Here is a 19,725-nt window from a genome sequence, read left to right on the forward strand (position 1 = left end):
TTGGAGTAGATTTGAGTGATTGCCTTATTGGTTAAGCTATCTTGAGTGCGACTGTTGAAAAAGAGATTTCGAGTTTTATTTCTGGGTAGAGAACTATTTATTTGCATATCTGCCAATCCTGGAACCCAGATCACCAGATTGCCTAGTGGCGGGGGTTCCGGTTCGAATAGCAGTAATCCTAGGACGGAGTAGTTTTTAGTCAGCAAAAGTCTGGCAATCTCTCTCGCCTCACCCTGGAGATTAAAAGACCAGACGTTAATTGTTGTTTCTTTTTTTAATTGACTTTTTATTATTACATACTTAATTATATACTAGTTCGACAAATTTTATTATTTATATGAAATATCTATTATACAAAAATAAATAGCTAAATGTGTTGCTAAGCGCAAATCTTGAGAACAGCTGAACCGATTTCGTTAGTACTTTTTTTGGTAGATTTGTCATAGTTAAGAGAAGGTTCTTACATAAGAAAAACAAGAATTGCATAGAACATTTTTCAGTACGAAACAAAGTTCAGTGCTGCGAAGACTGCGACCGCTTATAAATATTTCTATAGATTTGTCTCCATTTTAATAAGTAACAATTTAGAACCTATTGCAAAACTTACACCCATAAATTTATGACAATTTTGACTACACCGGCTCGATGTCTGGGCAACCGACTGCCGCGTAACGTGTAGCAGGTTTGATTCCCGCACGGAGCAACTTGAACTTGTGATCCACAAATTGTTGTTTCTAGTCTAAGTGTCATGTGTATGTAAACTTGTATGTTTGTAAACGCACCCACGACACAGGAGAAAATCCTAGTGTGAGGCAAAGTTTAAAAATATCTCAAATATAATTTACATCATCAAAAGTAAACACGAATATTAATAAGCTATAGCTAAATAACTAAACTTTGCACGATAAATCCCTTCCCGCGGAGTAATTGCAAAATATTAGGAGCGTTGGGCTCGAGTACGTCTCGCGACAGTCGGTGCAAGTGCTAACGATGCGGTGGTTCGTGTTGTGCTGTCTTGCTGTCAGTGTTGTTGGACAAAATGTCACTGAGAAAGGTGAGTCTTATTTATATCACTAATATATAAAATTCTCGTGTCACAGTTTTCGTTGCCATACTCCTCCGAAACGGCTTGAGCGATTTTGATAAATTTTTTATGCTTATCCGGTATCTATGAGAATCGGCCAACATCTATTTTTCATCCCCCTAATTTTTTTTAATTTTCCGCGGACGAAGTCGCGGGCAGAAGCTAGTTTAGTATAAGTTTTTTATTACGTCACGCCTTTAATTCCCGAAGGGGTAGGCAGAGGTGCACATTATGCCAATGTACAGGAACATTTCACAATTTATATTGTAAGTCCCATGTGCATGTGGTGAGCCTATTGTCATATACCGGTCACATTTCTAAAATTATTTAGACACCATTAGAATACGTGTCTAATATTTTTTCATTACTTATCTGACGGACTAAATAGATTTGTTTTTCTCACATTTTAAACCTTCCCTGGAATTTTAGTCTTGAATTTGCAAAATCAGTGCAACCCTTTTCAAGTTTTAGCAAGACTAAAGAATTAATTGATTTTTATACACCTATATTTTTTATATTTTTCATGTTTGTACTCTATTATTATGTTTGTTTGTATTTTTAGTGCGTACCCATGCCGAATAAGTTATTTTTCTTTCTTGCTTTCTGATTAATGGTTATTAGAACTATTTAAGTAAATATTTCAATGAGAGTTATAATATGGAAAAAATACATTTTCGGTGGTCAATAAGTTGTTAGTTTATACAGAATGTTCCAGTGTCTGTGCGAAGATTTTTAATATATTTTTTTACGAAAACCAAATTATATAAACATGCATAATAATTTTGGTGATTTCGCTGTTATAATAATATTATTCTTAAGAAAACATAAAAGAAAAAATAGTGTTTGCAATAGATCTGAAATGCAATAACTACGGTAAAAATAATTTTCAAGGTCAATAAGAGTGATTTTCATTTTAGCAATGCATTGCAATGCTATAATGTTTAGGCGTTTACTTTTTTCAGGCGATGTACTTATAATGAATGTTATACTGTGATGTTGGTTTAAAAACAGTAATTTAATTAATTTAAGGGTCACTGTACATACAATCGGTACATCACAGTGCTGATTTAAATAATTATTCTTGTGTAAAGAACAGACTGACGATTGTTCACCCACTGCTTTATTGCTAATGCCTATTAGTCATAGCGTGATGCTTTATAGCCTATTGTAACCTTGTGCCTTTGTCAATAAATGCACTATCCAAACAATAATTATTATTCAAATCGGATCTGTAGTTCCAGAGATTATCACGCTCTAAGAAACTAACAAACTCTTTAGACATATTATAGACATAGATTTGATATATATAGACGTGATAGATTTTAATTACACCTATATTAGGTGTAATTAAAATTGAATCAGTAACATTATATAAATAATTTTAAAACGTTTGCTATATATATTATTATTGGAGAAAAGTTGTTGTACTAATTTCGAGTCACGGACGAGTCTATATTCTCCATTAATGTACGTCAGTAAACTGTAATTTTTAGTTAATTTAATATGTCTTACGATAGTTCTTATAAAAAGAACTCAGTTGAATACGGATTAACAAAAGAAAAAAAGCAACGTCACGCCTTTTATCCCCGAAGGGGTAGGCAGAGGTGCTCATTACGACACGTAATGCCGCTATACAATGTACACCCACTTTTCACCATTTGTGTTATAAGTTCCATGTAATAGGGGGTGAGCTTATTGCCATATACTGGGCACAATTCCAGACTCCGTGCTACTACTGAGAAATTTTCGAAAAACCGAACTCGAGACACCTTGCTCTGCAGTCGCACTTGCGACCACTCGACCAACGAAGCAGTCAGACGTTAACAAAAAGACGTTATGTTAATTATATAACAAGTGTGTACTAGTTTGCATATTTTAACATTCGCAGCTCATTTTGCGAATTCACACATAAATGTTAGATAATTTTTGTTGTTGTGTTTTTTATTACAATCGCGATTGCTGAATATGAGGATCTCGTTTAAAAGTAATAAAGTTACTGCCTCGTTAGTCAAGTGCAACTGCCGGGCAAAGGGTTTCGGGTCGATACCCGGGTCGGACAAAGTGTTTCTGTGCTGTTTTTGCTACTACTGAAACTTTCTCAGTAGTAGCACGGAGCCTAGAGTTGTTCCCAGTATATGGCAATAGACTCACCCCCTATTACATCGGACTTTCAACACAAATGGCAAAAATTGGATACACATTGTACAGTGGCATTACGTGTAATAATGTCTATCAGGAGAAAAACGAGAGACGATTTTTTTATTTCGAGAACATTCAAGAATAGATTTACTTGCGAGTTTATTAATTCATAAGCTTTATACTAATTAGTAACTAATGTTTTTCTAGTCGTTCATTTTCTCGTACGAATTTTAAACCACATTTTAGCATCGTAAATTCAAAATTAAACATGACTTTTAATTTTGAATTTGTAATTACCTAATTGACAAAAAAAGGACAATAGTTTTAATTAATTAAAACTAATTCATCAGCCATCCATCTTCTTACAAAATCTTAAGCATTCACAACATACAACCTCCCATCTCGCTGCGAACAAATTAAGTTTTGTCTCATCATTAACTATTTAATTAAGTGTGGGAGAGACATGCTTCGGCACGAATGGGCCGGCTCGACCGGAGTGATACCACGGCCTCACCGAAATCCGACGTGAAACAACGCTTGCGTTGTGTTTCGTTGTGTGAGTGAGGTTACCGGAGGCCCAATTCAATCTTTCCCAATCTTCCCATTCCCCGATTCCCCAACAACCCTTAAATTCCTAACCCCAAAAGCCCACTTGTAATGCCTCTGGTGTTTCAAGTGTCCATGGACAGCGGCGATTGCTTACCATTAGGTACTTCGTACCAACGAAGGGGATAATTGGGCCTCCGGTAACCTCACTCACACAACGAAACATACAGCAAGCGTTGTTTCACGTCGTCGGTTTTCTGTGAGGCCGTGGTATTACTCCGGTCGAGCCGGCCCATTCGTGCCGAGGCATGGCTCGCTCACACTATTGTATTAATAATTAAGTGTAATATTAAATTAAGGTAAAAAGAAAAGCGAAAGTCCAATCAAACCAAATTCTTAGAACTTGAAACCACGCAATACGTTACCTACATAATAACTAACAAAGCAAATAGCTGTTGAACAATATTAAATTGCAAATGGCGGCTCGGCCATTTTTTTTTTTCAATTACTATCGCCGCCGTCAGTAGCTTTTGTTTTTCTTTTTTTTCTGTCTACACCTTAGTGTAATGACCTAATTTTGAAATAGTTGAGGCTGAAATTGTAACAATCTGTGTTGTACAAATCATCTGTAATGCTTACGTGTAGGGTTGCCAAGCATACTGTCAAAAATAGTATAATAGATACTGTTTCAGTACATTATACTTTTTACAGCAAGTAGGTACTTTTGAATTTCATTTCCGTCTTGTAGATTATTTTAAAATATTAGACACGTATTTTTAGGGTTCCGTAGCCAAATGGCAAAAAACGGAACCCTTATAGATTCGTCATGTCTGTCTGTCCGTCCGTCCGTGCGTATTTCACAGTCATTTATTTCCGAAACTGTAGATTTCAATAGAAACTTACAACGAAAATTGGTTAGAATGAGATGTCATTTTTAATTTTTTTAAAATAATACATTAAAAAAAACAATTAGAAGTTTGTCGTTCATTCAAATACTATGGAAAACCGAGTTATTTTATAACTTTTATATGTCATATACTTGCTGCTACGGAACCTTTCATGGGCAAGTCCGACTCGCACTTGGCCGGTTTTAGCTTATATTATTTGTTCACCGCTTAGTCCGCCAGTTGTGAACCGATTTTCATAATTATTTTTATTGTTTAAAAGGTTATATACCCGAGAGGGTTCCATTTACACCAGGTCAGGATCTGATGATGATAGTTAAGTTATATTTTGTATATATCTTATGGCACCGACTACTAACATATTTTTTGCTTTTTAGTTTTTACCTTTTGTTTTATTTTTGATTTTTTAAAGTCTGTAACTTTTGTACAATAGTGTTTTTTTCTTCTCCAAAGCAAATACCTATATTTTAATCGCTGTAAAACAAGTTGGCAACCCTATTTTCGTGTAATCTAACGTGTCATCTTAAATCTCTGAAGTATGATTGAGTAATATTTGTATGAGTCATTAGATGAGTTATTGTTGGTTTTGACTGTCTAACAACACGGATTTTTAAATATCCTAATCTCTGAAAGGATTCAGGTTGCTTTTTAGATAGATGTGCTATGTGGCTATGCTACGAAGATGTAATAGCTAAGCTGTGAAATTATGTGACCGTTTCCACCGATATTAAGCTATGTAGCTGTGCAAGGAAGATACATAGCTTGAGATACGCGATATTGATAGCAGGGAAGCCATCCATAGCACACATCCATATAGCTTAGCTGAGTCCGTTTCCATCAGTGCTAAGCTATGTGTAACGATGAATATGATTGGTGGAGGCCAAACGCATCCACAGGAACGTAGTATAGCACATCTCTGGTGGAAAAGCATACTTTACTTAGCATTAGTCGAAAACCTATTTGACGATCAGAAGTAACGTTTATAAACTACCTACTAGTTTTTTGGTAAAATTAAAGAAAATTCACTACGTCTATGCACCCAAGGGCATCTACAACTTGCCTGCAATATCCTACAATTACATAGCAATTATTAACATTGTATGTTTGTGTGTATATCCGCTAATTAGTGCAGACTTTCTTAATGATAACAATATCATGCGCAACAGTTTTAAGGGCAAAACTCATGAAGCAATCGTTTTATGGAACCTTTGTCTTACTGCTCTACTTATTATAAATGGGCTAAAAGACACTCACTTATCATCAGTTACGTATGCCAAAAGGGAAGGCCTCTTATGACTTAATTTAAACCACATATTTGTTACCTATCATCTTGGCTGACGTTAGACGAAAAATTAACAAAATAGGCGCACTAAGTAGGTCAAAAAGTGCATTATTCTCTATGAGTTAATTTGAACACTCTTTTCAAACACAGAATTGAAACAGCCGCGCCACATGTCCGTAACATTCCTAGACAACCTACAACATTACAGCTCTTCCGTGATAAAGGAACATGACGCTAATCCCACAGAATTTAATACTTGATTATTTTATTTTTTAACCGACTTCAAAAAAAGGAGGAGGTTCTCAATTCGACCGTATTTTTTTTTTTTTTTTTTTTTTTTATGTATGTTAATCGATATCTCCGTCAGTTATAGACCGATTTGAGAAATTCTTTTTGTGTTTGAAAGAGTACGATGTCCGTGTGGTCCCATAAAAAATTTTTTAAAGTCTGACCATAAATGTGGAAGATAATCCAGGGAACTCCTCAAAAATGAACAGAATATGCTCTGCGTTTGAGTTTAAGTGATGTATATTAGCTTATCTTTCTGAGTAACCATACAATTCAGGACAGATAGTAGCATATCTGGTATAAAATGATGGGTAGCTTGATGTGCTGTCTGATTTACATGTGTATGTAGGTACCAAATCTGTTTGTGTGTGTCCGATTTGAGAAATTCTTTTTGTATTTGAAAGAGTACGATGGCAGTGTGGTTCCATATAATTGTTTTTAAAGTCTGACCATAAATGTGGAAGATAATCCAGGGAACTCCTTAAAAATGAGCAGAATGAGCTCCGCGTTTACGTTGAAGTGATGCATACTAGCTTATCTTTCTCAGTAGCCATAAAATTCAGGACATATCTGGTATAGAATGATGGGTAGCTTGATGTGCTGTCTGAGTTACATGACTGTATACCTATGTGGGTATCTAATCTGTTTGTGTGTTTGACAACTTACTATGTATGTAGCTTATGAACAGGTTACTGTTAGCTGTCGGCTCGGCAGATCATAAATAAGGGTATCAGGTTAATATACATTTGAAAATAATGTAATTATGCGTCAATATGGATAGATATTAATATTATTCATTTACACGGCACTGTCTCATATGAGCAGCGCGTTTAATAGGTCGACCCATACTCAAATAAATTATTCACTAAAAATCAAGAAATAAAAAACAATTTTAACAAAAAAAAACCGACTTCAAAAAATAAATATTCCAAAACAAATTAATATGCACTAAAAAGTAAAAGAAATAATTGCGTATTTTTCAACAACTTAATAGATCAACTAACTTTACTAACTCATCACACACATTATAATGTAAGTAGGTACAATTATTGTTATTTTTGGAGTCGGTGTCAGCCTAGGAAACGCCAACAACTAGCACGGCACGGGCACGGCACGGGCGGAGTGGTGGTTAAGTACCTTCTTACAACTGGTGTAAAACTGAAATGTTTTGTTGTGATAATAGGTAAATAACAAACCTATCTTAGTTGGCTGACACCGACTCCAGAAATAACAATAATTGTACCTACTTACATTATAATGTGTGTGATGAGTTAGTAAAGTTAGTTGATCTATTAAGTTGTTGAAAAATACGCAATTATTTCTTTTACTTTTTAGTGCATATTAATTTGTTTTGGAATATTTATTTTTTGAAGTCGGTTTTTTTTTTGTTAAAATTGTTTTTTATTTACTTATTTTGTTTCACAATTTCAGTGTTTTTTTTTAATTGTCGGTCTCTATACTGTATAATTGTAAATAAAGGGATTCATCAACAACCTACAAGCGCCCACTGCTGACCAAAGGCCTCTTCTCAAACAGAGAAAATTTTAACACTAATCAGCACGCTTGCTCAATGCGGGTTGGCGATTTCAAACTTATAATTAGAAATTATAAACCTAGATTTCCACGCCGTAGAAATGTGTTAAGTGCTACATTTCTAGAAATACTTGTAAGACTGGTATTTGTTGCAAAACATGGTAGCGTTTAGAGGGCTTAGTATGAGTTTGTTTTAGGTTTAACGAGATCGAAACGAGAGCGCAATTGGCGCTCCAATTGGTTGGTTCATTCGAACCGGCCAATCAGAGCCCCGAACACGATCTTGTTATAATATTATCTACATGACAAACGGCAACTGATCAATGATTAACCCAATCGCATCGGTCTTTAATATTTAGTAACAAAAATAAGATCTAGATTAAATCTAAAATTGGAGTGACTATTTGTAATATTGAATTAAACGCTTTTTAAATTTTTGTCTATATGCCTGTTTGTTCCGGCTTATCTCTAAAATGGATTTTGACGGGACTTTTATCGGTAGATGATTTAAGTAACTTACTTTTTATCATATATCATTTAAGAAAAAAAATATATTAGAATAAAATCTGATACCCAAATTCTCTTGCAAGTCATTATTCTACGCGGACGAAATTGCAGGGAACAGCTTGTCTTACTTAATATCACAAAAAAAAAACATGTAAAATAACTTGTAGTCGATTAAGGTCATGAATGATTTTGAACATTATTCTCAACGTTTCAAGGACGAATGTTGAACAACATCATTACATAACATAAGAAGCTTATAATTGACTGCACAGTTGATGCGATGGCTGAGTAACTAACTACCGCTCAACGTATAACGCGTTCGATTCCCGCAAATTATCCACAAATTGTTATTTATATTCAACAATCATTGTATACATAATTAATTTTACAAACTAGTAGCTAGGAAATGTAAAACAAAGCAATAAATATTATAATCTATACTAATATTATAAAGCTGAAGAGTTTGTTTGATTGTTTGATTGTTTGTTTGTTTGAACGCGCTAATCTCTGGAACTACTGGTCCGAATTGAATAATTCTTTTTGTGTTGGATAGTGCATTTATCGAGGTGCTATAGGCTATAAAACATCACGCTATGACCAATAGGAGCCGAGCAGAGCGGGTGAAACCGCGCGGAAGTAGCTAGTATTATAATACAAATTTAATATTATACATATTTGTATATTTTCTTGCAATCTCTATTTTCCTTATATATGAAAGTGGCAACGTGACATTTTTACCCTATTAATCAGTTAATGAGATTGTAATTACTTTTAATATCTGAATGATGCACAATCCTTTGTTTTTAAATAAATAGCTTGATGATGAACTTATCATTTATTCACAATTTTACAATTAAATACAAAGTATTGCAAGAATTATCCTTCGCTTGATAAAAATCACGAAAAAAGACGAACCATTGTCTATTTTAATGAAATCAAATACATATTCGAAAATTCCGCATTTAAAACATCACTTCACTATTACACATAAGTATAAACTTTAGGGTCATAGCCCTTGCCGATAACCTTGTCGTCTATCCAGTCTCTTAGGGTTGACACATCTACATAAACGCCAGGGATGCCATCTTTCCCGCACCCGACACCCCAAGCAACCATACCACTTTGAACGAACCGATCTGAGTCCACAGGACAAGATAGTGGACTTCCACCATCACCAGTACAAGTGTCCTTATCTTTCTCACCACCCGCACACATAAATGTTGAATGCAAGCTAAACACTTCTCCAAGAGAAGTATTCCTTCGAAGTACATCCTCACATTTACCATGACTTACAACTGGTAAACCAACTTTTTTTAGTACAGTGGAATAACGACCTTCTTTATCAAACTTGTCCTTGCCCCAACCAGTTGCTAAGCAACGCGTACCGTCCTCTTGTTGGACACGCGGCGCTGGCAAACAAATGACACCAACATTCGGAGCAAGTTCTACTGGTTTAGCGAGAAACAGTAAAGCTATGTCGTAGAATAATACTTTTCTTATAAAGTCCTTGTGTATTTCGATTGTAACCACATCTCTGTCTTGGTATGGGTAGGGTTCTTGTACTGAACGTGTATCCCATTCTCCTGCTCTGATTTTAACATCTGTTTTGTTATGAACGTTGTGTGCTACTGTTAGAACCACACTTGGGTGTATTAGAGAGCCTCCGCCGATGTATTTGTTGAGTTTCGGACTATCTGGATCATTCTCTAGTAGGAGAACTTTTTCAAAAATAGCAACCATCCAAGGGAATTCTCCAAATCTCGTTTCTCCTGTTGGCTCTTGATTTGTTAATTTTAGACCAGCAGGGTTCGCCCATCCACAACCTTTGCGCTCCACTGGCTTATAAGACAATTTGTCAATTGTCTCGCAACAAACATCCATGTATGAAGAACAAGAATGTTCACTGGCAGCTGCTATATCAATCTGCCCAGCACTATTTGCAGTATTGTTAGTTTTGCATAAATAATAAGGCACACACTCTCCTTGCCTACCTCCCTCAGTCTTACAAACTTCACGAATCGATTGAACTGATGTCACTCCAGCCTCCTGTGTATTATTTTTAACTGCAGTAATATTTGTACTGCCAGAATCTTGATTTTCCTTAACATTATTGTAAGGCGACCGTTTACGTCTAGATTTGAAATGATCTAAAGATAATGTATCAGCTTCTTTGCAACAGACTTCTATGTAGGAAGGACAATTGTTCTCACTGAAATCGTCATCACCTTTGCCTGAACCAATGGAAGGATTGCAGAGATAGTAAGGCACGCATTTACCTTGTTTACCATTCTTTGCTTTACATACAACGTCACCTTTACTTGTATCAGCTGGTACAGGTGGTGTAGAATCTTCTGCTGCAGCCTTTTCAGCCAATTTTTCTTTCACTTCATTAAAAGGTGATCGTTTTATTAAAGTTTTGTAGTGGTCTTCAGAAAATTTATGTGATTTGTGACAACAAACGTCTATGTAAGATGAACAATCACTGTCGCGGACCTGAATATCGATTATTGGTTCAGTATTTGTGTTGGTAACATTGCAGAGGTAATAAGCAACGCATTCTCCTTCCAATCCATCGTATGTTTTGCACTTTTCGATTTCTGCTGGTTGATTAGGCTCTTGAGTAACCGTAGCAGCTGATGGTCCGAAAATTTCATCTAATAGGGTGTCAATTTTATCTTTTTCACAAAACGCTGCCGCAAATAGTATACAAAACGGTAGTATTTTTAACATTTTGAGTACTTTGTATCGAACGCCACTTTTCTAAATAAACACAAGATATTACGATGCGGGTTTTTATATTAATTATGTTATTTTCCTCGTTCTACGAGTATCGCGGATGGGTGTCAGCGTGAACTGGATGGATACACAGTGCAGTCGAAGATTATGTGGTGGCCATTTTTAATAGACCCGGTTGGAGTAGTTCACCGATACATGTTTTTCCTTTTGTAAACATTGCAGTTCGTTGGGTTTTTTGTGAATTATGATGAGATCACAAACAAGTATCATATTATATTATGCTGTTGATAAATAAAACCGGTATTTTAATATTTTGATTATTGGTGTAGTATGTTAATTGATCTATAAATTTTATTAAGAATTGAGGAACAATAATTATATCAGTTTCTTGTAATATGATATTATGTTGTTGTATTGTTAGCTAAAATGGCTTCATCGATTTATATAACTCTTTACTGTCTTATTTTTTATGGTATGGGCCGGTAAACGAGCATACGAACCGCCAGATGGTAAGCAATTGCTGTCCGATCCGACCCGAAACACAAGAGCCTTGCCGGCCTTTTGGGAGTTTAAGGGTTGTTGGGTAATCAGGGATTAGGAAAATTGGTGAGGTTGGTAATTAGGCCTCCGGTAATCTCACTCACCTAACGAAACACAACGCAAGCGTTGTTCCACATCGGTTTTCTGTGAGGCCGTTTCATCACTCCGGTCGAGCCATCTGTCCGAAAATTCTGCCAGTAATCCATTTCACTACAAATATCTTATCACTCGACCTACGAAGCAATATTGACTACTAAAAATCTTAACACTAAATTCTGTCAATAATATCGGTTTCCAATACACATAACGTTTATTTAAGAAACGGCTTAGCACATTCGAAATACGTACAGACATAAATAGAAAATATTTTTCCAAAAATTATATCTCGAAATGGATGCTATAACCTTTTTTAATGGCAGAAAATATTTCGACTTTACGATAGGTACCTAGCTTAGAAATATTTTTCTAAAATATTATCCAGCTCATAGAAAATTGTATAAAGATTTTTAAGAGAAAACTCGGCAAATATTTTCGTACGATCTTTAGATTGGTACTATGGGAAGGTTTTAGTATTAAATTGAGGTAGTTTTTTTTTCACATGAGTAATATAAGGTAAATAATTTTGACCTTTTAGAAATTGGAATTTTTGAGGGGGTACAATCAGCAAATGTCTCCTCCCGTCTTGAGGGGTGAACCGAGAGGGAATGTCAGACTCTTACTAACTAAAACCACCCCGTTCCAACTACTGCTTCGCCTCCCGGAGCTGCGGACGGAACGGGGTGGTTTTTAATTAGTAAGAGTTTGACACTGCTCTGTGTTATCCAAGGCGGGAGAAGTCATTGGATGATTATCCCTCCTCAAAAAATACATCGCGGTAATCTGAGAGGTTGTCCGCAGCTCTGGGGAAAGTATTAGGCTGAATTTACGAATTTAAACGGTGACATAGTTTCACAGATTAGCCATTAAATCTTCGACATAACTACATAGCACATCTCTAGTGGAAAAGCGACCTTTTTTTCGAGGGGGAAACCATCCAATGACTTCTCCCGCCTTGGGCGAGGCGTCAGACTCTTACTGACTAAAAACCTCCTGCTTTTCGAGCCGGAGCCCCGGTAAACCCGCTAGGTAGTCCGCAGCTCCGGATCAGACGTCAGCCCTACTGGGCCCTATCTGTGGTGGTCTGATGGTTCTTTGAGGCGCGCGCAAGAACTCGTATTTCTTTTTGAATATGGTTTATTGAAAATATTTTTATTTCCTTGTCCACAGATGAACCGCCGGAGTCGATATTCGACTACCACTCAATGCCTGCGCTGTCGGAGTTGGATGACTTCGACCTTTGTCTGAGGAAGCCTGACGCAGTCTACTGCATCGTAGACCTGGAACTTCTCGAAGACGATACCCCATTGTATCAGTTTATAAAGGTATATGAATTTGCTAATTATTCATAACTGTGCTTACAAACCGCATCCCTAGATGAATGACTCTGGTACTCAAAAAGTGCCCGTTTTGAGTTAATGGCATTTTCAAATTCTCGTATCGAGTACCTAGCACGGACATATAACTCATGTAACAATATCGTCCACCATTTTGAAAAAATGGCGCTTAATAGTTAGATTTTTGATAGTCTTTTCTTAGTAGAAATTATCACTTTTTGTTTATTTCTGAAAAATCTGGTTTTTGAGTTATCGGCTCTGTCAGCTATGGGTGCGAAATATCGAATGATTTAGTAAAGTATTGTCAAGAAAGAAGGGCCTGTATTGACTGCACGGTTGGGTGACCGGCTGCCGCGCAACGTGTAGCGGGTTCGATTACCGCACGAAACCGAGTGGTTCCGTTTGTGTGATCCACAAATTGTGGTTTCGGGTCTAGATAGTTTAAATTCGGTACCATAAGTTCTAAACAAATGTATTTATTAAAACCTTAATAGATACCTAATATGTAAGCGGTTATTAATGTGAAATTAAGACTATTTTCATATGAGTTTAAGGCACCGAAACTCCTCCTTTTTTGAATTCGGTAAAAAAGGTACAAAGAGTTCAACAAAGTATATACACAACAGTTAATTTAAGCCCGTACCTTCAATTGCTCAGTAAACTTGCAAATATTACCTTGACATGGAATGTGTTGGGACGAAAATTACCTTTAAGTCCATCCATATGTTTGATGCAGTATAGTACAGTCGACACTCATCAATTTGAAATTTGAGGGATTTCCTAGTATATTCCGAATGACCAAATTATCGAAAGTTCTGAAATTATGCGCTGTTACATTGTAATATTTTTTTATGGCCGGTAAACGAGCAGACGGATCACCTGATGTTAAGCAATCGCCACCGCCTATGGATACCGGAAACACCAGAAGCGTTACAAGTGCGTTGCCGGGTTTTTAGGCATTGGGTAAGGGGTATTTGGGTCTCCGGTAACCTCACTCACACAACAAAACACAACGCAAGCGATGTTTCACGTCGGGTTTCTGTGAGGCTGTGGTATCACTCTGGTCGAGCAGGCCCGTTCGTGCTGAAGCATGGCTCTCACCACACTTAATTTAGTATGATTAAATTTTACTTTTGGCAACCAAATAAACTAAATTAATTGTTTATTGTCCAGAACTTCTCCTCATTATCCTACAAGAACTATCAGCACTCGAAGCTGCACCGAGGAGTGTGTGGGTCTCAGCATTGTGGCCTGAACACCACGCATGCAGACGCTGGCGAGTCCACGTCTGAAGCTTTGAAGAACTGCCTGAATAGCAGCATACATCAGGGGTATGGATTGCAGGTAATTGACACATTGTTTTTGTTTTAAATAGATAAACAATATTGTCAAGCAGTAGCGATATCGTTTAAGTGGCATAGAAGTATACATAATTATTGGTAGTAGTAGAGCGCCTGCGGGTTTTCCGCTCGGATGAACTTTGTTGATGATGATTTTAAACTTGATTGTACTCGTATTGGCACTTCTATTAATTTGTTTTGGTTAAAATTGTAGTCAACATATATCTTAGTTTGATTTGGTTATTATAAGCAGTCTTATGAGACAAACAAATATAAAGGAAAGTAAGATTTTTGAAGAGAAATTATTCTGAAACAGTGTTTTTACATAATTATGATGTAAAACTTTTATAAATAACTGTTGTGAGACGATATAAATTAACTAAAAATCACGGTTTACTCACGTACGTTAATGGAGAAAAGCTCTAATAGTTTCGAGTCACAGAGGGACTCTTCATCATGAGCAGCGTGCGCGGACTCTGAGCTAATTCCTTAGTAATGATTTTGTTCCGAAAACAATTGCTAAAAACTGGGTTAAGTAACCATTAAATTACTAAGTATGGCGGTTAAAAAACACAAAACGAAAATACCTAAAAGTATTTTTACAGCTTTTGCTATGCAGTTTCCTCCCAAATAGTTCAAAATTTTAGGAAGAAAATAATAGCATTTTAAGATGCATTTTACGCTCAATTTTGGCCATTATTGGTTTAAGTTATGAGCTGAACATGTGTTACTGAGCGTTAGAAGCCGTTAAGCAACAATGTAGAATTTTCGGGAAACTTACTCAGTAGTAAATTTTTCTTTGACCCGAGTAGTAAAAAAAAAATCACAATATTTTTCACCACTCTTCTGTATCTATTCACCCCTCGAATTCTGTTCACTCTGTTTTACCGCATTTGTATTTGTTTTTTTTATTTTATATTCGTAATTATTTTAAGGCATTAGACACGCAAGTACCCTTTGTTTTTTAGGAAAACAAAAAGTTTCGACGTTATGTCAATTTAAAACATCGTGTGACGTTACTTCTATGATAAATTATATTTACTTACCGCAAGGTGGTTACAAGATAACACTTTTACACGTCAATCTTTGAAATAACCAGATAAAGCCGTTTATTTGGGTACATTTTATACTTAGGAATGATGTAGCAAGCCCCCACTCTTAATCTTTAATTTGTTTTATCTCACTACCAATTTTTTTGACGGAATGACTAAATAAATAAATGATTTCATTTTAATTATTATGATCGGCTTATTCACGTAAATGTTTGACAAGGAACTCGACTATCACCGCGACACACGACGCGGCGATTGTCGCGAAATGCTGCTCATGAATATGAGCCTCTTGCATGGCTTGAAACTAGTCGAGTTCCTCGTCAAACATTTACGTGAGTCTCACGAAAGTTACAATAAAATCATGATTTAATTTTCACACTCTGTCATTATCGCTATTAATTTTCTTCTGTTTTTCTACCAGGTGGAAAATCTATCAGTCCGGTACTGTAAGACTCAGGATGATTACGTACCACCCGATGTCCTGGATTACGTCATCGGAGTTCTACTCCTAGCTCTCCTGTTGGTGAACCTGGGATGTTCCGCTTATTACTTCTTATGGCCCGTGGAGAAGGAAAAAGGTATTGTTAATCTTACTAATATTATAAATACGAAAGTATGTGAGTGAGTTTGTACACACAAACTTACTCACGTTTGTAACTCAATCACGTCAAAACGACAAAAAGGATCGGGATGAAATTTGGAACAGCGAATCCTACAGAAATGCGGGCGAAGTCACTGCTAGAAGCTAGTAATATTGAAATTCCACTTTGAGTGAACTCTGCTTTAGTTCTATTTTTAATATTATTGCTTTATTCTAATTTATTATTTTTAGAAACTTAAATTTAAATATCAAAAAAATTATTATATAGACAACATTAAAAATAAAAACTAAGTAATTATTAAAAATTACAATATTTTTTCATAAACGGCCGCACTCAGAGACACTATTGAATGATTACTTAAACTATTACTTAGTAACGATTGTGTTTCAACAATTGTTTAAGTCTGATTAAAGTAACTATTAACTGACTCTGAGTACGGCAGTAAGTAGAAAGTTTTCTTCAAAAACATTTGAACTAATTTAACCTATTTATTTGGTTGTAGCTAATAAATTCATGCTGGCTTTCTGCGTCCAAACGAACTGGAAAGCTTTGAAACATGGAGGCAGCGCTGAGGGTGGGATCTTCAAATGTTTCCAGGCGTTGAGGTGAGCATCTGTTTATCTATTAGTAGCTACTTCCGCGCGGTTTCACCCACTCTGCTCGGCTTCTATTGGTCATAGCGTCATGTTTTATAGCCTATAGCCTTCCTCGATAAATGCACTATTCAACACAAAAAGAATTATTCAAATCGGACTAGTAGTTCCGGAGATTAGCGCGTTCAAACAAACAAACAAACAATCAAACAGACTCTTTAGCTTTATAATATTAGTCTATTAATATCACACTTTTACATGTTCGTGTGTTTATGTTATTTTTTATGCAAATATTATGTGCTATGCAACGTTGCTGTGGATGCGTTTGGCTTCCACCAATCATATTCATTGGTACACATAGCTTGGAAACGGACTCAGCTAAGCTATGTTTTTGTATGGAAAGATGCGTCCATTGGATGCATACTATGGATGATCTGATTTATTTCGTTGTGAGATCCAAGACAGTCATTCATGTCATTGGGACGTGCCGGACTTCAGTGTTCGGGTGTTTTTATGGTAGTATCTACTGTAAATCCTGGCTTACAGGGTTTGTCCCATAAATAAAAAGAGAATAAAAACATAACCAAACCATGCCGAAGTGTGTTTCTTCTGACGACTTCTAAGGCAACTCGTTGGGGATTATAGACAACATGCATATTATTTTATTTTACAAACTTAACATACATGATTTCACGCCTGTCTTCCATGAGGGTAGGCAGAGACAATGGAACGCCAATTGCTACGATTCTTACACACCTCTTTCGCTTCATCAACAGTCTTCATGCATGCTCGTCGGTTAAAGGTACTTTTAATTTGTCCCTTCTTTAATATATCGCCAATATTGTCGCTATAATTATGTCCATCTAGTATCTACATATATTTTGTCACGTACATATGTTTTTTTCGAAATAAGATATATTCCTAGTAACAAATAGGGACACAATCATAAGCTAGTATTTATAGTAGTGACCTAGATTTGCGTGGGCATATTTCTCGCGAACTCAATCAACTGGCTGCCTCTGTCAAGATTAAAATCGTGCCAGCAATACTGAGCGACTCTTGAGATTCAAACAAACATAATAATGCGTCTTTATTGTAATTGGGTGGTGATATAATTATGTATATTGACATGGATAAAATAAAATGGAAAACTAGTTTTGACTTTACATAGTATAAGGTACTTATTTTGATATGTGAAGTGGAATGAAAGGCTCACATTTGGGGAAGGGAAGAGGGGTATTTCACAATTTGATTCCCTCTATTCCTTTCCATCATCAAACCACGAGACAATCGGCGAAGCGCCACCGCCTCACGGTAGATATTCGACTGCCGCTTTGTGTGATCCACAAATTGTTGTTTCGGGTCTAGGTGTCATGTGCATGTGAAATTGTATGTTTATAAACGCACCCACGACACAGGAGGAAATCCTATTGTGGGGTAAAGTTTAAAAATAAAAGATAATCGGCGAAGCACCACCGCTTCATGGTAGATATCTCACCCACCCATTTATTCTTTTGTTACAGATTCTACACAATGGTGATGATCTTAGGTCTGCACTCGATGATCTTCATCGGCTACGGGTACACTGCTAACCCAGAGTTTATTGAGAATGTAAGTCATATCATATTACTTCTCTAGATCTTTCTGTTGTAACCGTTCATATTACCACAAGTGACAAGCTACCAGGATTCCCGTGCGTACGGTGCGTCGCGTTCTGCGCGCGGCCCAAAGAGCCGTCAGACCACCACAAATGGGGCCCAGTTAAGGCTGATGCCTGATCCGGAGCTGCGGACTATCCAGTGGGTTTACCGGGGCTCCGACTCGAATAGCAGGAGTAGGAACAGACGTCAGTTTTTAATCAGTAAGAGTATTTCTCTCACCTCGCCCGAGGCGAGAAAGTCATTATTTAATTTTCCTATCTGTTGCAACCGTTCATATTACCACGAGTGACTAACCACCAGGATTACAAGTGAAGTGAGAGATTTCTAATCTAATAAACTATTTGCTAATGGCTAATGCTGTCATTGGACATTTAAATTTTAATGGACAAATGTGACATTATTTTAATTAAGGTAAGCGTCCAAAAGCCCGCATCGTACGCAACGGGTTTTAGTTAGTCTTGTATAGAAACTCATACATCTGCGTCCACTGAACCACATCGTACGGACCGCATCATCGGCAATACCTACATGCGATGCGTACGATGCGGGTCTGTGGACGCTTATCTTTAGGCGCCACTTAGAAAGCAGAATGCTAACTGTTCTATCTATTTAACATCTAAATAATTATTAACTCCTGTCACCTGTCAAAATGCCATTCATGATACTGACAGACTAATGTCTCAATTTTATTAGCACTAAGACTTAAGTTAATAGCTCACAATGCAATAGCTTAAAGAATTTCACAACTTAATGCATTTACTGCAGTGTAATATTTTAAAGCTGTAGTTTGCGTCTCACTTAGTTTTGTTGTGCAATTTTAAACCTTATGTTGTAGGTACTGGAGTTTATGGAATATAATGCCAAAAGTGATTGTCGTTTTAAGCATCCTTGGTAGAATTATGGCTGTTGTAGCAGTTTAGATGTTGTATCTACTACTTAAGTTTGATTTTTGAATGAGATCTTCTGACTGAAAGTATTGTAGAAAGAAATAGAGATGTACCTACCTAATACAACTTCTGACGACTTACAAAATGTCGTAGTGGCCCCGAGGTTTAAGATGCCCGCTTCTCATACATGCGGGTTCGAAACCTACCAACGGCAAGTACCAATGTTATTTCGAAACCTACTCACGGCAAGTACCAATGTAACTTTTCCCAGTTATATGTACCTACTTTCTAAGATTATTTAGATACCACTGACAAACTGGTGACAGAAAATGATCTAAAATAAGGACTAAACTAGACAAATTTATTTTCACACCCAAATTGTGACATAATAATTGTTTTTTTGTCAATCGTAGTCCACTACTGTTTTTCTTGGTTCATAATTATTTTATCCTTCACTCATTCAAGCGTTTCTAAAAAACTTTCAATCATTCGCCATTTCAAGTAAGAGCCTAAAGGAAACTGACTGTGAAATAAAACAGGTTTACGCTAGTTCGCAATGCTGTGTTTATGCAGCTGTTGCAACACCCAATAGGTTGT

General features: G+C 36.4%; 2 protein-coding genes across 2 annotated transcripts in view; one reads left to right on the plus strand and one right to left on the minus strand.

Annotated features, from left to right (window-relative positions):
- The first annotated feature begins 515 nt into the window (after window positions 1-515).
- LOC118279228 (regulator of hypoxia-inducible factor 1) overlaps window positions 516-19,725 on the plus strand; it is a 32,335-nt gene continuing 13,125 nt past the window's right edge. Inside the window, exons 1-6 of the mRNA XM_035598819.2 lie at window positions 516-1,054; window positions 12,827-12,981; window positions 14,167-14,337; window positions 15,807-15,963; window positions 16,490-16,592; window positions 18,104-18,191. Coding sequence (XP_035454712.2) covers window positions 991-1,054; window positions 12,827-12,981; window positions 14,167-14,337; window positions 15,807-15,963; window positions 16,490-16,592; window positions 18,104-18,191 — 738 coding nt within the window. The 5' untranslated portion in view covers window positions 516-990. The remainder of the gene's footprint in view (window positions 1,055-12,826; window positions 12,982-14,166; window positions 14,338-15,806; window positions 15,964-16,489; window positions 16,593-18,103; window positions 18,192-19,725) is intronic.
- Window positions 9,105-11,197, minus strand: LOC118279229 (phenoloxidase-activating factor 2-like). Its single transcript, XM_035598820.2, has one exon. The coding sequence runs from the start codon at window positions 11,012-11,014 to the stop codon at window positions 9,266-9,268; it is 1,749 nt and encodes a 582-aa protein (XP_035454713.2). The 5' UTR covers window positions 11,015-11,197; the 3' UTR covers window positions 9,105-9,265.

This window comes from Spodoptera frugiperda, chromosome 14 (genome assembly GCF_023101765.2).
Source record: "Spodoptera frugiperda isolate SF20-4 chromosome 14, AGI-APGP_CSIRO_Sfru_2.0, whole genome shotgun sequence".
Taxonomy (NCBI): Eukaryota; Metazoa; Arthropoda; class Insecta; order Lepidoptera; family Noctuidae; genus Spodoptera; species Spodoptera frugiperda.

What these genes read in the sequence shown, in the direction of transcription:
- LOC118279229 (XM_035598820.2), bottom strand. Translation starts at nt 11,014, where the DNA reads ATGTTAAAAATACTACCGTTTTGTATACTATTTGCGGCAGCGTTTTGT.